The sequence below is a fragment of the Labrus mixtus genome, chromosome 8 (genome assembly GCF_963584025.1).
Source record: "Labrus mixtus chromosome 8, fLabMix1.1, whole genome shotgun sequence".
In the NCBI taxonomy this organism is placed as follows: domain Eukaryota; kingdom Metazoa; phylum Chordata; class Actinopteri; order Labriformes; family Labridae; genus Labrus; species Labrus mixtus.
Genome location: NC_083619.1, coordinates 4,723,640 through 4,740,429, shown reverse-complemented (window position 1 = coordinate 4,740,429; position 16,790 = coordinate 4,723,640). Strand labels below are relative to the sequence as shown.

Below are 16,790 nucleotides of genomic sequence, written 5' to 3'. Positions count from 1 at the left end.
GATATTGCTACGGCTGTGTGTTTCCTTGTACTGTTTGTCCCTTCTCCCTTGCTGTTCTCCAGCCCAGGTGAAGACACTAATTGAACAACAAGGTACACCTTGCCTCAGAGCTTAAAAGGACAGTGCTGTCTGCAGGAAAATAAGCATTTGGAGTGGGGACTGCTGTGCCTCTCAGTCAGGGATTGTCTGTTGTGTTTTGTTAAATTACTTTCTCATTTGATCTTTGTTATCATTAAGTTTAAGTAATTGTAATAAATCCCTTTGTTTTGACTCTTGTTAAGGTGTTTAGTGTTTTTTAATGGGTCAATGTGTGGTTTGTTGTTAGCCCCATAGGGCCGCCTTATGGTGGGACGTAACAATATCATCTTAAGAACGGTTGTTTTTCACGGTTCTGTTGAAACACTCGGAGCATCTCTAAGTCATGAATATCAAATACATTTTGAAATGTTAATGCAGAGACTACATTTTATCCAGGGAACATAAAACTTTTTTTTGGACTTAAACACACATTTTCCAGTCATAAAGTCTAGGCAGCTTTTATTTCCTCGACTTCTTTTTGAATCTTAGTTCGTTGCTTTAGTGTCTGCGCTCCTGTAGCTCCTGGAGTAGAAGAGAGGCCGGGCACATCCTCACAACGAGACGAAGAGGATAACAACTGATCATGCATGAAGCAGGAACACACTGCCTCATGCAGTGCTTTGTCATTGTCAAAGGCGCACACACACACACACACACACCCCTACATACACACACATACACACAAAAGAAAACACAATGACGTACACGTTTTCAGCAACTTTCAAACCCGTTTGAAAATATTTTGGAATCTCATTTTTTGTCATAAAGACAGATTTCTCAATTTTTTTTTTTTGCAATTTTAAGACAAAACTTTGTATCGCCTTGTGAAATATTCTCAACATCATAAAAACAGACAAAAGATGAGACTGAAAACTTTGTGTTAATTTTCTTATTATACAACATTCACGTTTTCCTTTATGGAAAATGAACTTGGGCTTGTATATCACTTTTCTAGTCTTCTGACTACTCAAAGCGCTTTTACACTGCAGGTCACACTTACACATTCACACACTGATGGTAGAGGCTGCTGTGTAGTGAGACCATCAGAAGTAACTAATCCAAAACAGAGACAAATCTGAAAACAGAGACCAAGAAAAGAAAGGGAGGAGTGGAGGGTGAAGCACTTAGAAGAACAGCGCCGTGGAGACTGACAAAGCTTGAAAGTAGTCCAGTACAGAGAGTGAAGTGACAGGAAGTGTTGTTCTGTTCCAACCCCTCAGCAGGGGAGTCTGGCTTTAAGTGCAGAAACATGAACGGGTCAGAGCACAGAACACTGCGGCTGTGACGGCTGCAGTTGTTTGAAGTGATCTTGAATGTTTGCTTGTGTGTAAAATGAAGTGTTTGTTTTCCTGGCCGTCTGAACAGTACGAACATGAGACTGAGGGAAAACACAAAAGCACACAAAGCACTACGTCAGCATGAAATGCAGTGCTGAACGTCACTGATTGGTCAGGCACTCACAGGGATTTAGACCACTTCAGTTTTTCCCTCACCTTGATTTTTAATCAAAGTCGGGCTGTCACAATTATGAAAAGGTACAAAATACACGATGACATATGAATCATGACTTCTGAAATAAAGGAACAAAAAATTACAAATTAAAGATCAAGAAAAGAACAAAAGAACAGTCAGAGAATTGAAACATGTATAGTTTCTCACAAGCTTGTTTCGTTTTAATATATTGAAGTTTATCTTCCCTGGACTTCATGCAGCGGTGGAAATGTTTTAAGGGGGGGAGAGAGCGGAGGGCAGGGGGGGTGAAATGATGAGCTGTAGATAACCTTCATCGACCTCTGAAGAGGAACAACTCAGAGCTGTAGATAAAGAGGCTTGTTCTGCAGCGGATCATAAAGGTAAATCAATGTTTATCCTCCATCTGCTGTGACTCTGAGGACCGCAGGTGCTGCTGGTGGATGAATCGTGTTTTATTTTCTAAAAATCTAAATTTAAATCTCTCAGAAGCTTAGACACATGCTGAAAATATAATTAAGAAGTAAAAATGGACATTTAATGACATCTGAAGAAGTGACAGGTAAACATTAGTACTCTCTTTAAATATAACCACAACACTCAGATGAAAACCTTTTAGGACTTTTAAGACCCAAACAAGTCAAAATAAAAAAAACATCATTTATCATTGTGTGTCGGAGCTTTTCAGGAGGTCAGTTTGTAAATAACTATTCAAAAGTCACGTACAACAATTCCAATGAGATTCAAATTAGTGACTAATTTCCTCACAGATGGAACGTGATGTACATATTTTGTTAGCTTGATGCTAACACATAATAGAAATTCATTAGATTTCACATCCCCATAATAGCGGTCCCCGTCATTTTTACATGATAATTATATATTTCACTTCAGATTCTTTAGTAAAATATATATTTTTTTCAACTTAAAAGATGCTAAGTCTTCTTCTATTATTTAATGGCGTTCAGCAAACAGCATTCAGATGTGCACACAGCCACCGTCTGGCGGGAGTACCACATTACAACCAGACTCCAGTAAAAATAATAGAAAAAAAAAAAACTTTCTTTCAAATGATAAGTCTTGTGAACACTTTACAAAACAAATATTTACAAACGGATGACTTTTTGAATATTTTTAAATCACGACCCATCCCTAGATTCCACAGCTTTGTTTCCCACAGTCCCAAGTTTAATTTCATTTAATTGTTTTGGTGCTCATCTGCAAGTCGCCTCATACTTATGATATTCTGTATATTATATGATATTTATATTGGGAGCCGAGCACATACAGGTGTCCTACATGCTGTAATGGTTCTTGTGCTTACTATGAAATGTAATCCTGCGGGACTGCAACAACCTAATGTTTCTATGGAAACTATTCGCAAAGATTCTGATATACGATAAGGGAACGTCACTCAATACACACATCTAGTACAAGTCTAGTTGACTTCTTTCTTTTTTCAGTCTTAAGTTTGATTGTTTCTAAAGATCCATGTCAATAAATGTAATAGAAGTGGCTTTAAAACACAGAACGCAAAGGTACAGATGACGAGGCAGACGTCTTGTTATTACTCAGAATCAATGAGGTGGTTGTTACAGCTGACAGAGCGGCTGCAGAGAGTGTGTGTGTGTGTGTGTGTGTGTGTGTGTGTGTGTGTGTGTGTGTGTGTGTGTGTGTGTGTGTGTGTGTGTGTGTGTGTGTGTGTGTGTGTGTGTGTGTGTGTGTGTCCTGTACACAGCAGCCACAACACAAACAACTAAATGATATTCCTCTACTTCGGAGCAATTACATCCTCCAGACAAGTGACACAAAATCTGAGAAAACAAAGTTTCACCGTTTTAATAGAGTTAAAGAACTTCATGTGTAATAACTTTGATCTCAACAAAATCCCCACAAAATAAAAACCGCTTCTTCTCTCATTGTGACACCAGATCAGCGCTGTGAGCCATGACTGCTGTTTGTGCTTAAGAATTCACTGGAGGATGCGTCTCAGTGCTGAATAAATTATAGCCCCCGCAATGTTTCTCAAAGTAAATACATTCTAAATAATTGCCGCGCTCGGGCGCATTCGGCTTCTCCGCTTCTCCGCTCCCTTTTTAGAAATAGTGACGCTGTCCTCGCCGCTCTCGCCTGCCTCGTCCGCCTCTTCGTGTCCAGTCCACATCTCCACCAGAGGAATGCTGTTTGAGGGTTTTTGTCTCTGGAAGCCTCTTGGGGGAAGACGAGGGCCCCCTGAAGGAACGACCTTCCCTCACTGCCACCAATTATATCAAGGCCTTATAAAATATAGATTATGTGCCGTCTCGACGCTGACATATCTAAAGGCTGGTGGCATGGGGGAGTGTGCGGAGAGGCCGTGGGCAGACCCCTGGGGGATGCCAGGTTGAATATGACAAGACAAGGGGAATGGAGGAACACAAAGGATGACCTTGATGAGGACACAACTCGGGCCTCCATCTCTGGATGAGAAAAGAATAAATAAAGAAATGAAGATGCTCACTTCCTGCAGGCGGTGTGATCAATTCAAATCTAATCAAGGCTCTTAATATTCAAATGCACTGATTGCAATGATATTCATTACCCCCTAAACTGCAATCCAGACCAATAAGCATGTTTTATTAATGGATAGGAGCCGAGTTTGGAACAATTGGCATTTCACTTTGTGTCTTAACCTTTCAGCACAAATGTCAAGTCAGATTCTCATTTGACAAAAAAAATAATAATCTAGCAGTGATTTCATACATTTTAGCTCGTTTGTATCCGGGTCCAGATTTCAATTCAATCCCCGATACGCAGAAGAGGAGACCAGAGACGAGATTCACAAACTTTGTGGGAAAGATTTCACATTTCTGTTGGGAATGCAGGACAGAAAAGCACAGAAGCTTCGCCTTCACTTACCCCTCACACACATACATACAGAACACCGGGAATCGCAGGGAAGAAAAGATTGCTAGTGGCAATATGCTCCTGTGATATAATCAGCAGCAGAGCAAGAAGACAAATCTCGTCAATACGAAAAGCCCCTCACCTCGAGGAAGTGAATCTGTCCTGGTGGTTTTAATCAAATCGGAGGTGCTGTTATCGATATGTCATCCTGCTCGGGGTTCTGCATGCTTTTCTTCTCAGGAGTGTCGAGGGCACAAAAGACCCTTCATAATATCTCATAAAGCTTACAACATTTGATCATGTCGACATAATAAATAAAAAAAATAGAGAACAAGAAGGTGCTGAACAGAGACACGGTTTAATAAACCTGACAGATAAAAAGGTGGTGTAGAAACAACAAGACATGGAATGAAAAGCAATAGAAAGCTTTATTTATATTCTGTCTGCAAAGAAATGTGGAAAAAAAAGCTTTGATTTTATTTTCCACTTTTTGACTTATCTTATTTCTCTTCACAGCGATCTGTTTATCAAACGAGGATGCCATTGGGCAACTTCTCAAGGCTCTACATAGAAAAGTAATTTTTTTTTTTTTTAATTTCATGTCCATGCCCGTGTTTTCAAAATCTTGTGAACAATGACATCTGAACACTGCAGCGACTGTAAAGTTAAGGTCGAAGTGAAACTTGTGTGTGTGGATTCAAATCAATTAGGCTTTGGAAACTGTGATCATTTCCTCAGGTCCGCAAACTATGTGGTGACAGTTCATATAAAAAATAACTCTGCAGTCTGTGATGGGATTTAAAAATCTCCTGTGCGGACATATCTACTTCAGAAAATGCATCAAAAAGTAAAATACCAACTGAAATATTAAAGGTGTAAAAATGTTGTGTTCACATAGGACTGCTAGTCTGGGAGCCAGGTCCATCCATCAGGATGTTTTTTGCTACATTTTTTTCACTAGTATTTTCCAGTTAGCCCATACCCTGGGACATCACAAGGTGATAACGACCACTCCTAACTCAGGGCTGTTTCGTCCTGGGGGGCCAAAAACCCCCTTTTAGAAAAATGCTTTGGTCAAGATAATGTAAAGTCACAGATCATCTCAGAAAAATTAAATAAATAGCCATAAAAATATGTAATTTGAAAATAGAGGTGAAAGTAGAAAAATAAGATTCTGATACTTTCTGCCAGTACATATGAAGTTATCATCACTAAAAGTCACAAAAAGACAATAAATATAGAGTAATAAAGAATATAATAATATATAGACCAAGCAGCAAACTCTGGTGTTGAATTCATACACACGCGGTCAAAGAAGCAGTGGGAGCAACTTGGGGTTAAGTGTCCTGCCCAAGGACACATCAGACATGTGGCTGCAGGAGCTGGGGATCGAACCCACGACCTTTCAGTTAAGCGATGATCCACAGCCACCACATATTGAAAATACTAAGACTTTTTTTGAAAAAATTCAGATCTTCAGTCATCTTTTTTTAACCTAAAGGTGACAAAAGCAAGAAGAGAGAGAGAGCAGTGGTGAAATCTGTTTTAAGTCTCACAAAGATGCATAAGTTACGTTTATGTCTCTTAAAGAAAGACATAGTCTAAAGTGTACAGATACAGTACATTGGCAACATTTTATTACCGAAATGTTGCCAATATATTTGTGCAATTTAGACAATCTGCAGGAGTGCGCTTCAGAAGGTAATTTAGAAGATTTTCTTTTGAAATTTGGGCTGGCGACAGACTTTTTTTTGTTGCCATGATTTAAAAAAACAAATATCTACAGAGACCCTGAAGTCCCAAAAAGTCCAAAAAGTCAAAATCTATGTAATAACTTGTGTGCACAAGATAATTATTTTTCAGTGTCTTCATAGGTGTCAATATTGTTTGTTTTTTTCTTGTATCATATGGACATTCTGGTTTCATGGCAGCTCTAATTATCACCTTAACGTATCACACACAACACGGAGGAAAGAAGTCTCCCTGAAATGCAGAAAATTTGAGAAAAAGAGTGTGAGCAGCACTCTTAAGTTTGCTCTCTCTTTTTTGAAACGTCTCTTCTGAGCACTTCAACTCTTGTGTCAGCCGTTTCTCCAAACCTATGAGCATGAATCATCAGCTTTGATGGCGGACGACAGCGGGGCCGTCTGCAGAGCCGTGCTGACTGGCAGAGGCGAATATTTCACCTTCGGCTATCGCTGCTGTGTTATATATCCGTCTGAACATACAGACACAGATGTGATGTGTGTGTTGGAGATAGCCGAGGCGGTGTCATTATACGGCTGTTATCTGAGGATGAGAACGGGTCGAGACCCCTCTGCTGCCCTTTTAACCCTCACCGATGGATTCCAGCTATCTGTCTCCGCTGTGGAATCTGCAGAATGAAATTCATCCGTTCACTTGTCGGGTTCTCTTTTGGTGTCTCATCCTTCACATTTTCATCTTTTTTTTAACGCTCCACTGTTTCTTTTCCTCCTTCAGTCTTCTCTCTTTGCTCCATTATCTCTCAAGCTCCATCTTAGGGGAAATCTCCTTAGCAGCCTTGAGCATACTTGCTTTCCAATTAAATCAAGATGTATTTGCCTTTCAAAAAGCCTCCCTCTCCTCACTCTTTCTCCCAATGGAATAATTGATGGAGGTCTCTGGCCTCGTTGATGAATGGCTTCCAAGTCCGGAAATGAACAGAAAGATGAATGATTTCACCCCTGCGAGGGCCAGAGAGGGGCTTGAACAAGGAGTGCTGACATTGTGACAAATACACTGACCATAGAAACCAAACCTGCTCGAAATCAGCGAGGGACAGAAGGGGGTGGCGTGCGCTCATCCGGGCTCAACAGACGTTCTGAAGCCCCTGCACGTCTGTCTACCCCACGGACAATTACCTGAACCTCGCAATTAACTGCAGGCGCAGCGATAATGCTGATGCCCTGCCAAGGAGACGAGTGGAGGTGGCGGCGAGCCAGCCCGGCAAAGGGCTGAAGAGCACCGCGTTGGACACTGTGTGTTTTGTGCACTCAGTGGAGATGTGGAGGCCAAAGAGAACAGGTGGGGTAAGGTGAGAAGACGCCCCCAGGTGACTTTATATGGATGTTGCCACCATTTCACCAGCCAAGATTTCTGAGCTTGAAACAGTTTTCTAACATCTCTGTGTCATTCAGCAGAGAGGAAGCGAGTGTTTATCGGAACAAATTCAATGAGTGTATGACAGGCCATCTGTTTTGAAGAGCCGATAAGAACGAGTCCTCCTGCACAGTAGAACATAACGACTGTGATATATCCACACGGGGTGAGAGGATTCTTCAGATACGCATACTGATATGTAAAGAGCCTTCTGTCTGCACTTTGCATTCATTTTGTCTTCAACTCACTTATTTACTCCCGTTTTAATAGATTAATGCCTGTTTCATTTAGCAGATAGAGGGTTAACATTTTCAGTCTTTCTATTGTATGTATGTGTCTAAGTGTGTGTGTATGAATACGTGTATAGGTTACTGTATATGTGTTTATATTTAATTTTGTTTTGAAATTGTGTAATTTGACTTGCTTAGTTGATTTATTTGTCTCTTAAGAGGTGAGGTCCCTTGTATAAAGCCTGTTGGCTTCTTGACCTCTCCTGACACACCTTTGATGTTTTTGTTAATCCTATTTTGATGTATTCTTATAAGTGTGCTAATAAATAAATAAGATAAACACATTTTGTCCGTCTGTTTTTCTGCACGTTTGTCTGGGAGCGCTATCCCCCCAATCCCCACATACTCCGTGCTCCGCTGCGGTCCGTCAGCGTGCACGGTTTTATCCTGCCCCCCACTGGATCATTTTCTGGTACGTGGCCGCAGCGTAGCACGGCCGTCAGCAGCTGTACAAACATGACAGGAGAAGTACAAGAAAAACGGAGCAGAGCGTAGTGGCGCTGGTGGCACGCCCCACCACGACGCTCGCTGTGGAAACACAATGATTTACTAGAGTGGCAGCAAACTGGCGCTGAAGGACCGCGGTGTAATGTGGACAACTGGGGGCTATTGATACAGACAGAATGTTGAAATACCACAGAGTATCTGTGGGGGCAGTGTCGAGCAGTGTAGCCATCAGTTTAAGCCATACCAGCAAAACACAACGAAGAAGAATACTTTTGAAAATGGCAGAACTTCTTGAGGAAAAAGTCGAGTTGGTTAGGAACTATAACAGAGGGAAAGTCTACTACAACAGAACAGCTGGACAGAGATCACAGTTTGGTAGATCTGCATAGAAGTAACGTCCATTAGTTGCACCTGGGGTGGCCAATCAGATCTCAAAGGGGGTGCAATGCCACCCCTGTGTTTGGTTTCATATTGTATGGTATCATACGTAAGGATGTGGACATCAATTATGTTGTGTCTAGTTGTTACATAATGTGGCACACAGCTGTTCATCAATGATGTCATAGAAACATGTATAGTTAATAAAGTCATGCTGAACTCTACCAGGTTTGTCATCATCAACCAAACAAAACTAGAGACTAAATTAATAATACAAAAATAATAATCACAGAGTTAAGGTAAGAAAGCTAATTAAACATTTACTCTTCACAACTTGCTTTTGCAGGTTTCCTCCACTTGAGATAAAAAATGTCACGTCCCTTTTTGAGATTTCTGAAAAGAAAAAAAATGCTCAACTCTTTATTTCCTTTTTTTGTTTTTTTTCTCAACAAGTCTTTTGTTATCTGTCAACCTCCAACAGGCAGGTGCATGAATCACACTGAGTCATACTGAGGTGAAAATTAATTTTCAGGATCCGTTAGCTGTAACAGAGAAGTGACAAATCATCATCTCTAAACAAGTTTTGAAGTCGACTTAGAGCAACTTTCAGGAACGGATGAAGATGAACAGCCATTGTGCACGAGGACAGATTGTTCCATCCTGAAGGAAGTTAAATTAATCACAAAGTGAAAAGTTTTGGTGATGCAGCTAAAGGAAATGTTTTCTTCTGAAATCATGACAGAATGTCAAACACAAAAATAAAGCATCTGTGAAAATTAACAGTGAGGACATGACTCAGAAACTCCGAATGATGTGCAACACATCATGAAAGACTTATTTACAGTTTCTCTTTACTACCTCTATATGAGTTATACAGCTTAACATGAACTGCTATGACACACACGTGCTTTGGCAGAAGCACAACAGGGTGCGCTGTGCTAACAACCTGTCAGCTCTTATGAAGCGTTGATATCACGTCTGACAGGGTGATGGGACACTGTCAGTTCATTGAGAAATGTCTCAAATATTTTTTTAAAGGGGGCGGGGCCTTTTTGTCTGGTGCAGTACAACACCACAGCCATGACACTTTGTACCAAGCAGCAACCTGGACAACATATAGAAGAGACAACAAGTCCTGCCTCTCCATTGGCCTTTTGAGAAACACTCTGATAGAAAGACAACCTTCTTTGGGCTCCATATTAAAGGGTCCAGTAGATGTCGCCCTTGAGCACCATCATCAAACCAAAACAAACTGCTGTTTGGAGACACCTCCACTATTCTAAAGCCTCCGCTCTCCTCCAGCGGCACACCTCCAACCCCTCTCCACTCGCGTTTGCACGAAGGAGTTAACAAATGAAATGCACCATAATTGAGCACCATTAAGCGCAAGAGGCGGACAGAATTTCCCTTTGCTTGAGCTTCAATTGTCTGTGGTCTGCATCGTCGGGTTAGCAGGTTAGCTATGCACGGCCGTCCCGTCCATATAAACATGATGTTAACATGGCTCTGTCAACAATACAGCCAGGGGGACTCGAGCTTCTCACTGATTGTAGACAGTCATGACTTTTAGACATTTACAGAGGATAAACCATATTTCTGATTTGTTTATGTGTAAAATGACACACATTCTTCTTTTAAAGTGTCAAACTACTGCGGGGGAAAATGGTGCAAAGTAAAAGATTTGGTCTCCAAAGCCAATCTCTCTCCCTCTCTCTCTCTCTCTCTTAATGATCATTGTACATACAGTAAATGTTTTTTTAATGTTCAAAATATTTAAAGGTCACATATTATCTTCCTTTCAACAAGTTTAAATAAGTCTCAGAGCTCCTCAAAACATGTGTGTGAAGTTTCTTGTTCTAAATCCACTCTAATCCTGTATTTGATCATGACTATAAACCCCTCTGTTTCAGCCCTGCTCAGAACAGGCTGTTTCTGTGTCTGTACCTTTAAATATGTAAATGAGCTGAGTCTGACCACGCCCCCTCTCTGGAAGGGCTTGGGTGGCTCGGGCAGAGAAGTCACCTAGTTGTGGGCGTGTCACCCACCTGGGGGAGGGGTTACTGCCCTTTGTGATGTCACAAAGGGAAAATCTCCAAATGGCCTGTTTGAGCACACATTTTCTGAAAAGTGGAGCAGGTTAAAGACGGAGTGGATGGACTTTTCTCATCATTGGGGGGTTTGTAGACAGACTAGAGACACATATTAGTGTTAGAGAAACATGGTGAAGTGTATTTTGCATTTTTTTTCCGGACAGAAAAGCGCTGGCTGTACACTTGGGAGTGTTTGCATGAAGTGGAAGTAGTGCTGCACGTCCGTCCTGTCTCCTTACAGCGGCCGCTGTATGACCGACACGGCTCTGTTACATTTTACTGCATGTTTTATATTTTAGATCGTTTTTTTAACCAGATCAGACACGGAGCAAAGAGGATGAGGGAACAAGACACAATCCGTATGCGGCAAAACTACAGGGAATATCTTACATTTGGAAAAGAGCACCAGTGACGTCAACAAGCGCCTTTCTGAAAAAGTTGACAGACTTTCAACTTGAGCACTCGGAGTGGCCGCACAAAAAAGGCAGAGCGCTCTGAAGAAAAAACGCTTGGCACTGCGCTTTTTCTCCAGGCGGCTGCTTTCTGCTGTGCACTCTCTCTACTCACTGAAAACAACTGAAAAAAAAGCACTAGGTGGACATGGGGCCTAAGATGTCATTACTTTTTTTTTTTTCCAAATGAGTGAGGTTAGTGATATTACACAAAATGCAAAAACATGCTAGGGTCCATAGACGTTTCAGGTTTGGATAGCGAGTGTTGTATTTGGTTTTCGTTTGTAAAGACAATAAGCTCAAAGGATTTATTTCACAAAGAAGACATCAGCTCTATAAAGTATTGTTACAGCTTTCCTCTTCCTGCAGACCTCTGTATCATTCTCTGCAAATTTCTAGCATCAGGCTCAGATTGGTTTGCGACAGTAAAAAAATGCAACACCGTGCCCCAGAGAACGCCGTGTGCTTCTATGACACCCTGCAGAATGCTTTGAAATGATATCTCAATTCATGATATTACTTCAATAAAAGCCTGCAGTCGCTGCAGCGGCGGAGGCCCAACCGCGGCCCACAAGAGGAGGGGTGCTGCTGTGTCTTCTCTCTGTTCTGGGCGGCGTGCACTGTGAGCCCAGGGGCGATGTCGGGATAAAAAGGTTTGAGCTATAGCACAAAGAGGAGGGGACAGGAGCTCAGGGACGTGACAGCAGAAGATCCATTTAGATTAGACGGTTTTAATATCCTCTAAAAGTTTCCAATAAACAACAGTTGGAGCTGGAGCCGCTGCTGCTCCGTGCTCCATCACCTCAGACGTAACCATGGCTTGATGTGATTTTGAATCGCTGCCCCGACCGGCCTCGTATCACCCCGCTGTTACATCAACAACAAGCGATAAAGCCATCCTGCAATCTGCTGCTTTCCACACTGTAAGGCTATTCACAGGCAGTTACACAGGTGTCTGGAATCAGCTTAGCCAGCAGGCTGCCCCGGATGAAGCATCTCCTGGATAAAACGCTGAGATCTAATTATTAATTTTACACCAGCTATTGTCGTTCTCTCAGCCACTCTCCAAACATGGAGTAAAAAAGTGTATTACTTATGCAACCGGAGCCGGGAGGGTGATACCTCTCCATTACAGACGCCTGCTCTCTCTCTGCATGCTGAAGAACCAGAAATGAGAAGGAATGACGGAAATGTTATCGTCTGCTCCTGGAAAAAATGGACTGATGCTGCTAAACTACGCTCTCCTCCATCCGAGAGGTCGATCAGACACTTACGCCTAAGATTGCTCTGCGTGATTTCAAACATTAAAAGCCTGTCCAACTTAGCAAAACAAAGTGAGGTCAAACTCGGTAGATAATGAATGCAAATCTTTGGCTTTCTGGAAACATTTTGATATTTTGTAAGCTGAGATTTATTTCTTATTTGTCTCCTTGTTTCCGTGTGAACGGTGAAACCTTCTCACAGGAGGAGCGGTGCTGCTCAAACAACGCAGCAATGTTATTGTCTAAAGAGAACCCCAAAATGGCTTCTTCCATCGACTCATTAACACCGCCGGTGATGGTTCAACCCATGTGTACATGGCTTTGTTCTTGTCTGACTTTAATTAAGTCGTATTAGTTATTGTATGAAAAAGAGAGTATGGCTTGGGGACATTCAAATCTCCCCTAAATGACTTGTATTTATTAATTGAGATGATTGTCAGAGGAGAGCTGTCTGACAACACAGTCCTCCATGGCACAATGAAGCGAGCACGCTGCAAAGTGGGTCAGTAGTCCAAGGCTGCCAGTGAGAGATCTGAAGAAAACCCAAAAAATGAGCATGAGACTCACTCTGCTCTTTTCTGCTTTTCTTTTTCTGTTTTCATTGCTAATGTTTCCTTTAATTGCTAATGTAATGTTAAGTGTCGTATGTCTCTATTGGAACGCTGAATCACCTCTCTTTTCTAGGTACTAATAAAGAAAACTTAACCCTGTTGCCTTTAATTATATCCATTATTTTAAACCTGTTGTTTCATTTTAACTCACAGGATGTGTTTCATCACATTTTCTGTCTAGACAGTGGCGTTGCAAAAATCAATAGTCCAATACATCCCATTTTAAAAGTGCAATTAAAATGTCTTCCTGTGCAATTATACGTTCTACCTGAGCAACGCATACAGTATGTTTGTCTCTCTTTTACCTGAATGTTACAGATGTTTCTACTGCAGAATTCATTTGTCTTTACCTGCATTTGCAACATTTGCTCTTCTGCATGTGAAATAAGTTTTTATATTTTTTAATGTTGGCAAGCTTCCTGTTTACTGTGCAAAATACACCATCTGTGAATATGTTTTCTATACATCGTATCTCTTCTCTCATGTGAATGCAGTTTCTCTTTCCCCCGATTCACACATACTCCATGTGACTCCTCCAATTTTGTTGTCCGGTTGTATAATGACAATAAAGGTTTTGTATTATATTCTACACAGAAGGAAACCAGTTCAGTGAGTGTGAAGGTGTGAAAAGTGCCCCAGCTGCTAACAAGCCACTTGTTCGTACAGAAACCGAAAAGCAAAGAAGCATCATTACATTTTATGGAACTTCTTTTTGTTTTCTTCAGATCTCAACTTATTTATCTCGTTATCTTGTTTGACGATGCTGGTTTTTCCTGTGGTTAGAGTTCATTCTAGCCCCTTCCTCCGGAAATGATCTCAAAATAAATAAGGAGAAAACAATCAGACTGTATCCATTATCAAGGTGAAATGGAGTACAAAACATATGGATGTATGTCCGCTTATGTCTCCTGTATCTAAGAACACATGTTCCTGCTGACATTATTTTGAGGTTAGATTTGAATGGATCAACTTGAGCATGAAACATGAGATGGATTCAAGAGCAAAATAAGGTTGTGAGTGGAGTGTCACGTATCGTTAACTGAATGGATCCATCACGTTGTCGACACTGGGGCCAACAGAAATGAAGCTTTTGGCACGGGGTGACTTTCTAATCCTACTTTCATCATGGCAGAACGCCCAAACGTTATAAATGACGACTAAAAAAAAGACAGAATGTAAATGCAGAACCATCAGGTTACTCAAATAAAATCCATCAGCATTAGTTATCAAACCCTGTGAAGCTAGAGTTTGAGTTATGAGGATTCCTGACAGGGCCGCTGATAAAGTGCTACCACGCAGCTGTGAGCTCGCAGACTGAACTATGAAATATGGTTTCATACCTGTGAGGTATTCTGGGTCGGGCACGGGGTCCGACAGCTCCTCATGGCACTGAACCTCTGTTGGCACCGATGCCACCACCATGCCATCTGGGAGCTGCTGCTCGATGCCTCGGGCAAAGTTCTTCTGCCTGGTGTTAGGAGAGAGAGAGAGGAGGAAATGGGAGGTCCCGCTTAGAGAGAGAAGCACTCAGTCATCCAACAATAAACAGAGGAGGGAAAAAGAAACAACTGGAAGAGGGATACAGTGATGACAGGGGTGTAAGAACGAGGGGACAAACTGTCTTTTCACCCAAATCCTGCTCCTGTATTTGAAAATAATGAACTCTTATTGCACTGAAAGTCACACAGCAGCTCTGACGTCACAGACTCAGGGCAGCAGCATGACTTGAAATGTCACTTCAGTCAGACAACTCACATCATTAACAGTATTTATCGCAGCAGAAGTTTGTGTTTATGGCGTCCAGGCGCCGACCTCAAAAACAGAATCATGTCTTTGAAGAGCTATGAAACCTAAACCAAAGAGTGTGAAGTATTCTGTCTGTGATTCAGTCATGTACTGTACATTCAGAAAGGGAAACGAATGAATCTGGCCCACGGTTTCCACATTTCAAAAAGATTTACTCATTTATAGAGCGAGTCGAGATATCTTAAAAATTGTACAGCACAGCGTTTCTGACATGGTAGAACATGTAATGTATCATAAATGATCAAACTAACTGAATTCATCCAAGTCTGGATATCATCTCTGAGAATCCAAGAGCATGGGGAACTTTCACAGAAATAATAACTGAGATTTAAATGTCAAACATTGATCTTTAGAAAATGACATCTGCAGATGAAAAAGAAGTAACAGGTTTATACTGGTGCAGCATTTTGTTTCAGGATTCTATAGACAGTTTTTATTTCACTAAAATTGTAAATGGACTTCTCGTCTTCTGACTACTCAGAGGGCTTTACACCGCAGGTCACACCTTCACATTCTCACACTGATGGTAGAGGCTGCTGTGTAAAGTGACCTTCAGTATTAACTCATCCATTTAATCACATTAAAACGCTGCTGACTCTGAAGGTAACTCCAAAAGACTCAACAAACGGATTGGCGGGGCCAGCCACGTCGTGGAGGGGGAGCTGGATTCTCTGACGGCGGGGTGTCAGAGAGGTGGATGCTGTGCTTGCTGCGTGGCATCTCGGACAATGTCTCTCACTCCACCATGACGTGCTGGCAAAACACAGGAGCACTTTGAGTGCAAGACTCATTCCCCCAAGATGCACCACAGAACGCCACAGGGGTCAATCCTGCCTGTGGCCGTCAGACTCTATAACTCTTCCATTTGAGAGCCAGACACTGAGTCTGCAATTTTTCTGGACTATTACCTTGACTATTTCTCTACTAAAACTGTGCAATCTGTTGAAAACTGGTCAATATTTATACATAAACCGTGCAATATCTACACTGTTAATGCGTCAGTGTACGTATATTTATATTTGTAAATATTGTTTATATTCTCAATTACCTGCGCTTGAACATAGATTATTATTATTATTACTTTTATTATTGCTTATTATATTTCTATTTTTATTTTATTTGATATTGTAAACTTATCTGTATTTCCTACTGATTTTTGGTGTTATGAGCAACTGTATTAAACTAATTTCCCCCTGGGATTAATAAAGTATTTCCGATTCTGATTCTGATAAAGCAGCAGGATCAACTTGGGGTTCAATTTCCACATATTGCGCTGCATACTATGTCTCCTTTCGCTGCCACTCTAGTCGATGATTGTGTTTCCACAGCGAGCGCCGCGCTCCATCTGCGGAGTGTGCCAGCAGCGCTACTACGTCTCTGCTCCATTTGAAATACGCCACAAGTCTATTATCGACGGAGTACGCTGCAGGCACGCGCCAAGCTGGGTAGAATAGAACAACTCAGACAGGAAGTCAGACAAGGAAAACGCACAGAGCGTCCGGTCAATTTCAAAATAAAACACAATAAACAGACTCGCAATCGTATTTTTCATCACTTTATCAACATGACGTCAAAACAAGCACCAAACGGACAACAAATCACCATCAGAAAGACAAAGCAACATGTTGTTTGCCCGTTTTTCTCTTTATTCCCGCGTGATCTTGTAGTTCTCATGTGATGTGGGTACAGCCGCTCATGGCTGCGCTCACGTTCCAGAAACAGATCCAGTGGGGCGGTGGCTGACGGACCGCAGCGTGCGCGGAGTATGTCTGGATTTGGGTTTAAGTGTTTGCCGAAGGACACATTGGACATGTGGCTGCAGGAGCTGGGAATCAAACGGTGGAGAGACGAACAACTCTACCACTAAGCCACAGCCGCCCCTTCTTTAGTTAGCTACCAC

The 16,790-nt window shown here is 41.7% G+C and overlaps 1 protein-coding gene across 1 annotated transcript in view; it reads right to left on the bottom strand.

The window, feature by feature from the left end:
• The window catches only part of astn1 (astrotactin 1), a 412,066-nt gene that overhangs the window by 213,596 nt on the left and 181,680 nt on the right, over positions 1 to 16,790 (bottom strand). Inside the window, exon 15 of the mRNA XM_061043889.1 lies at positions 14,425 to 14,552. Within this exon, the coding sequence (XP_060899872.1) occupies positions 14,425 to 14,552 (128 nt within the window). The remainder of the gene's footprint in view (positions 1 to 14,424; positions 14,553 to 16,790) is intronic.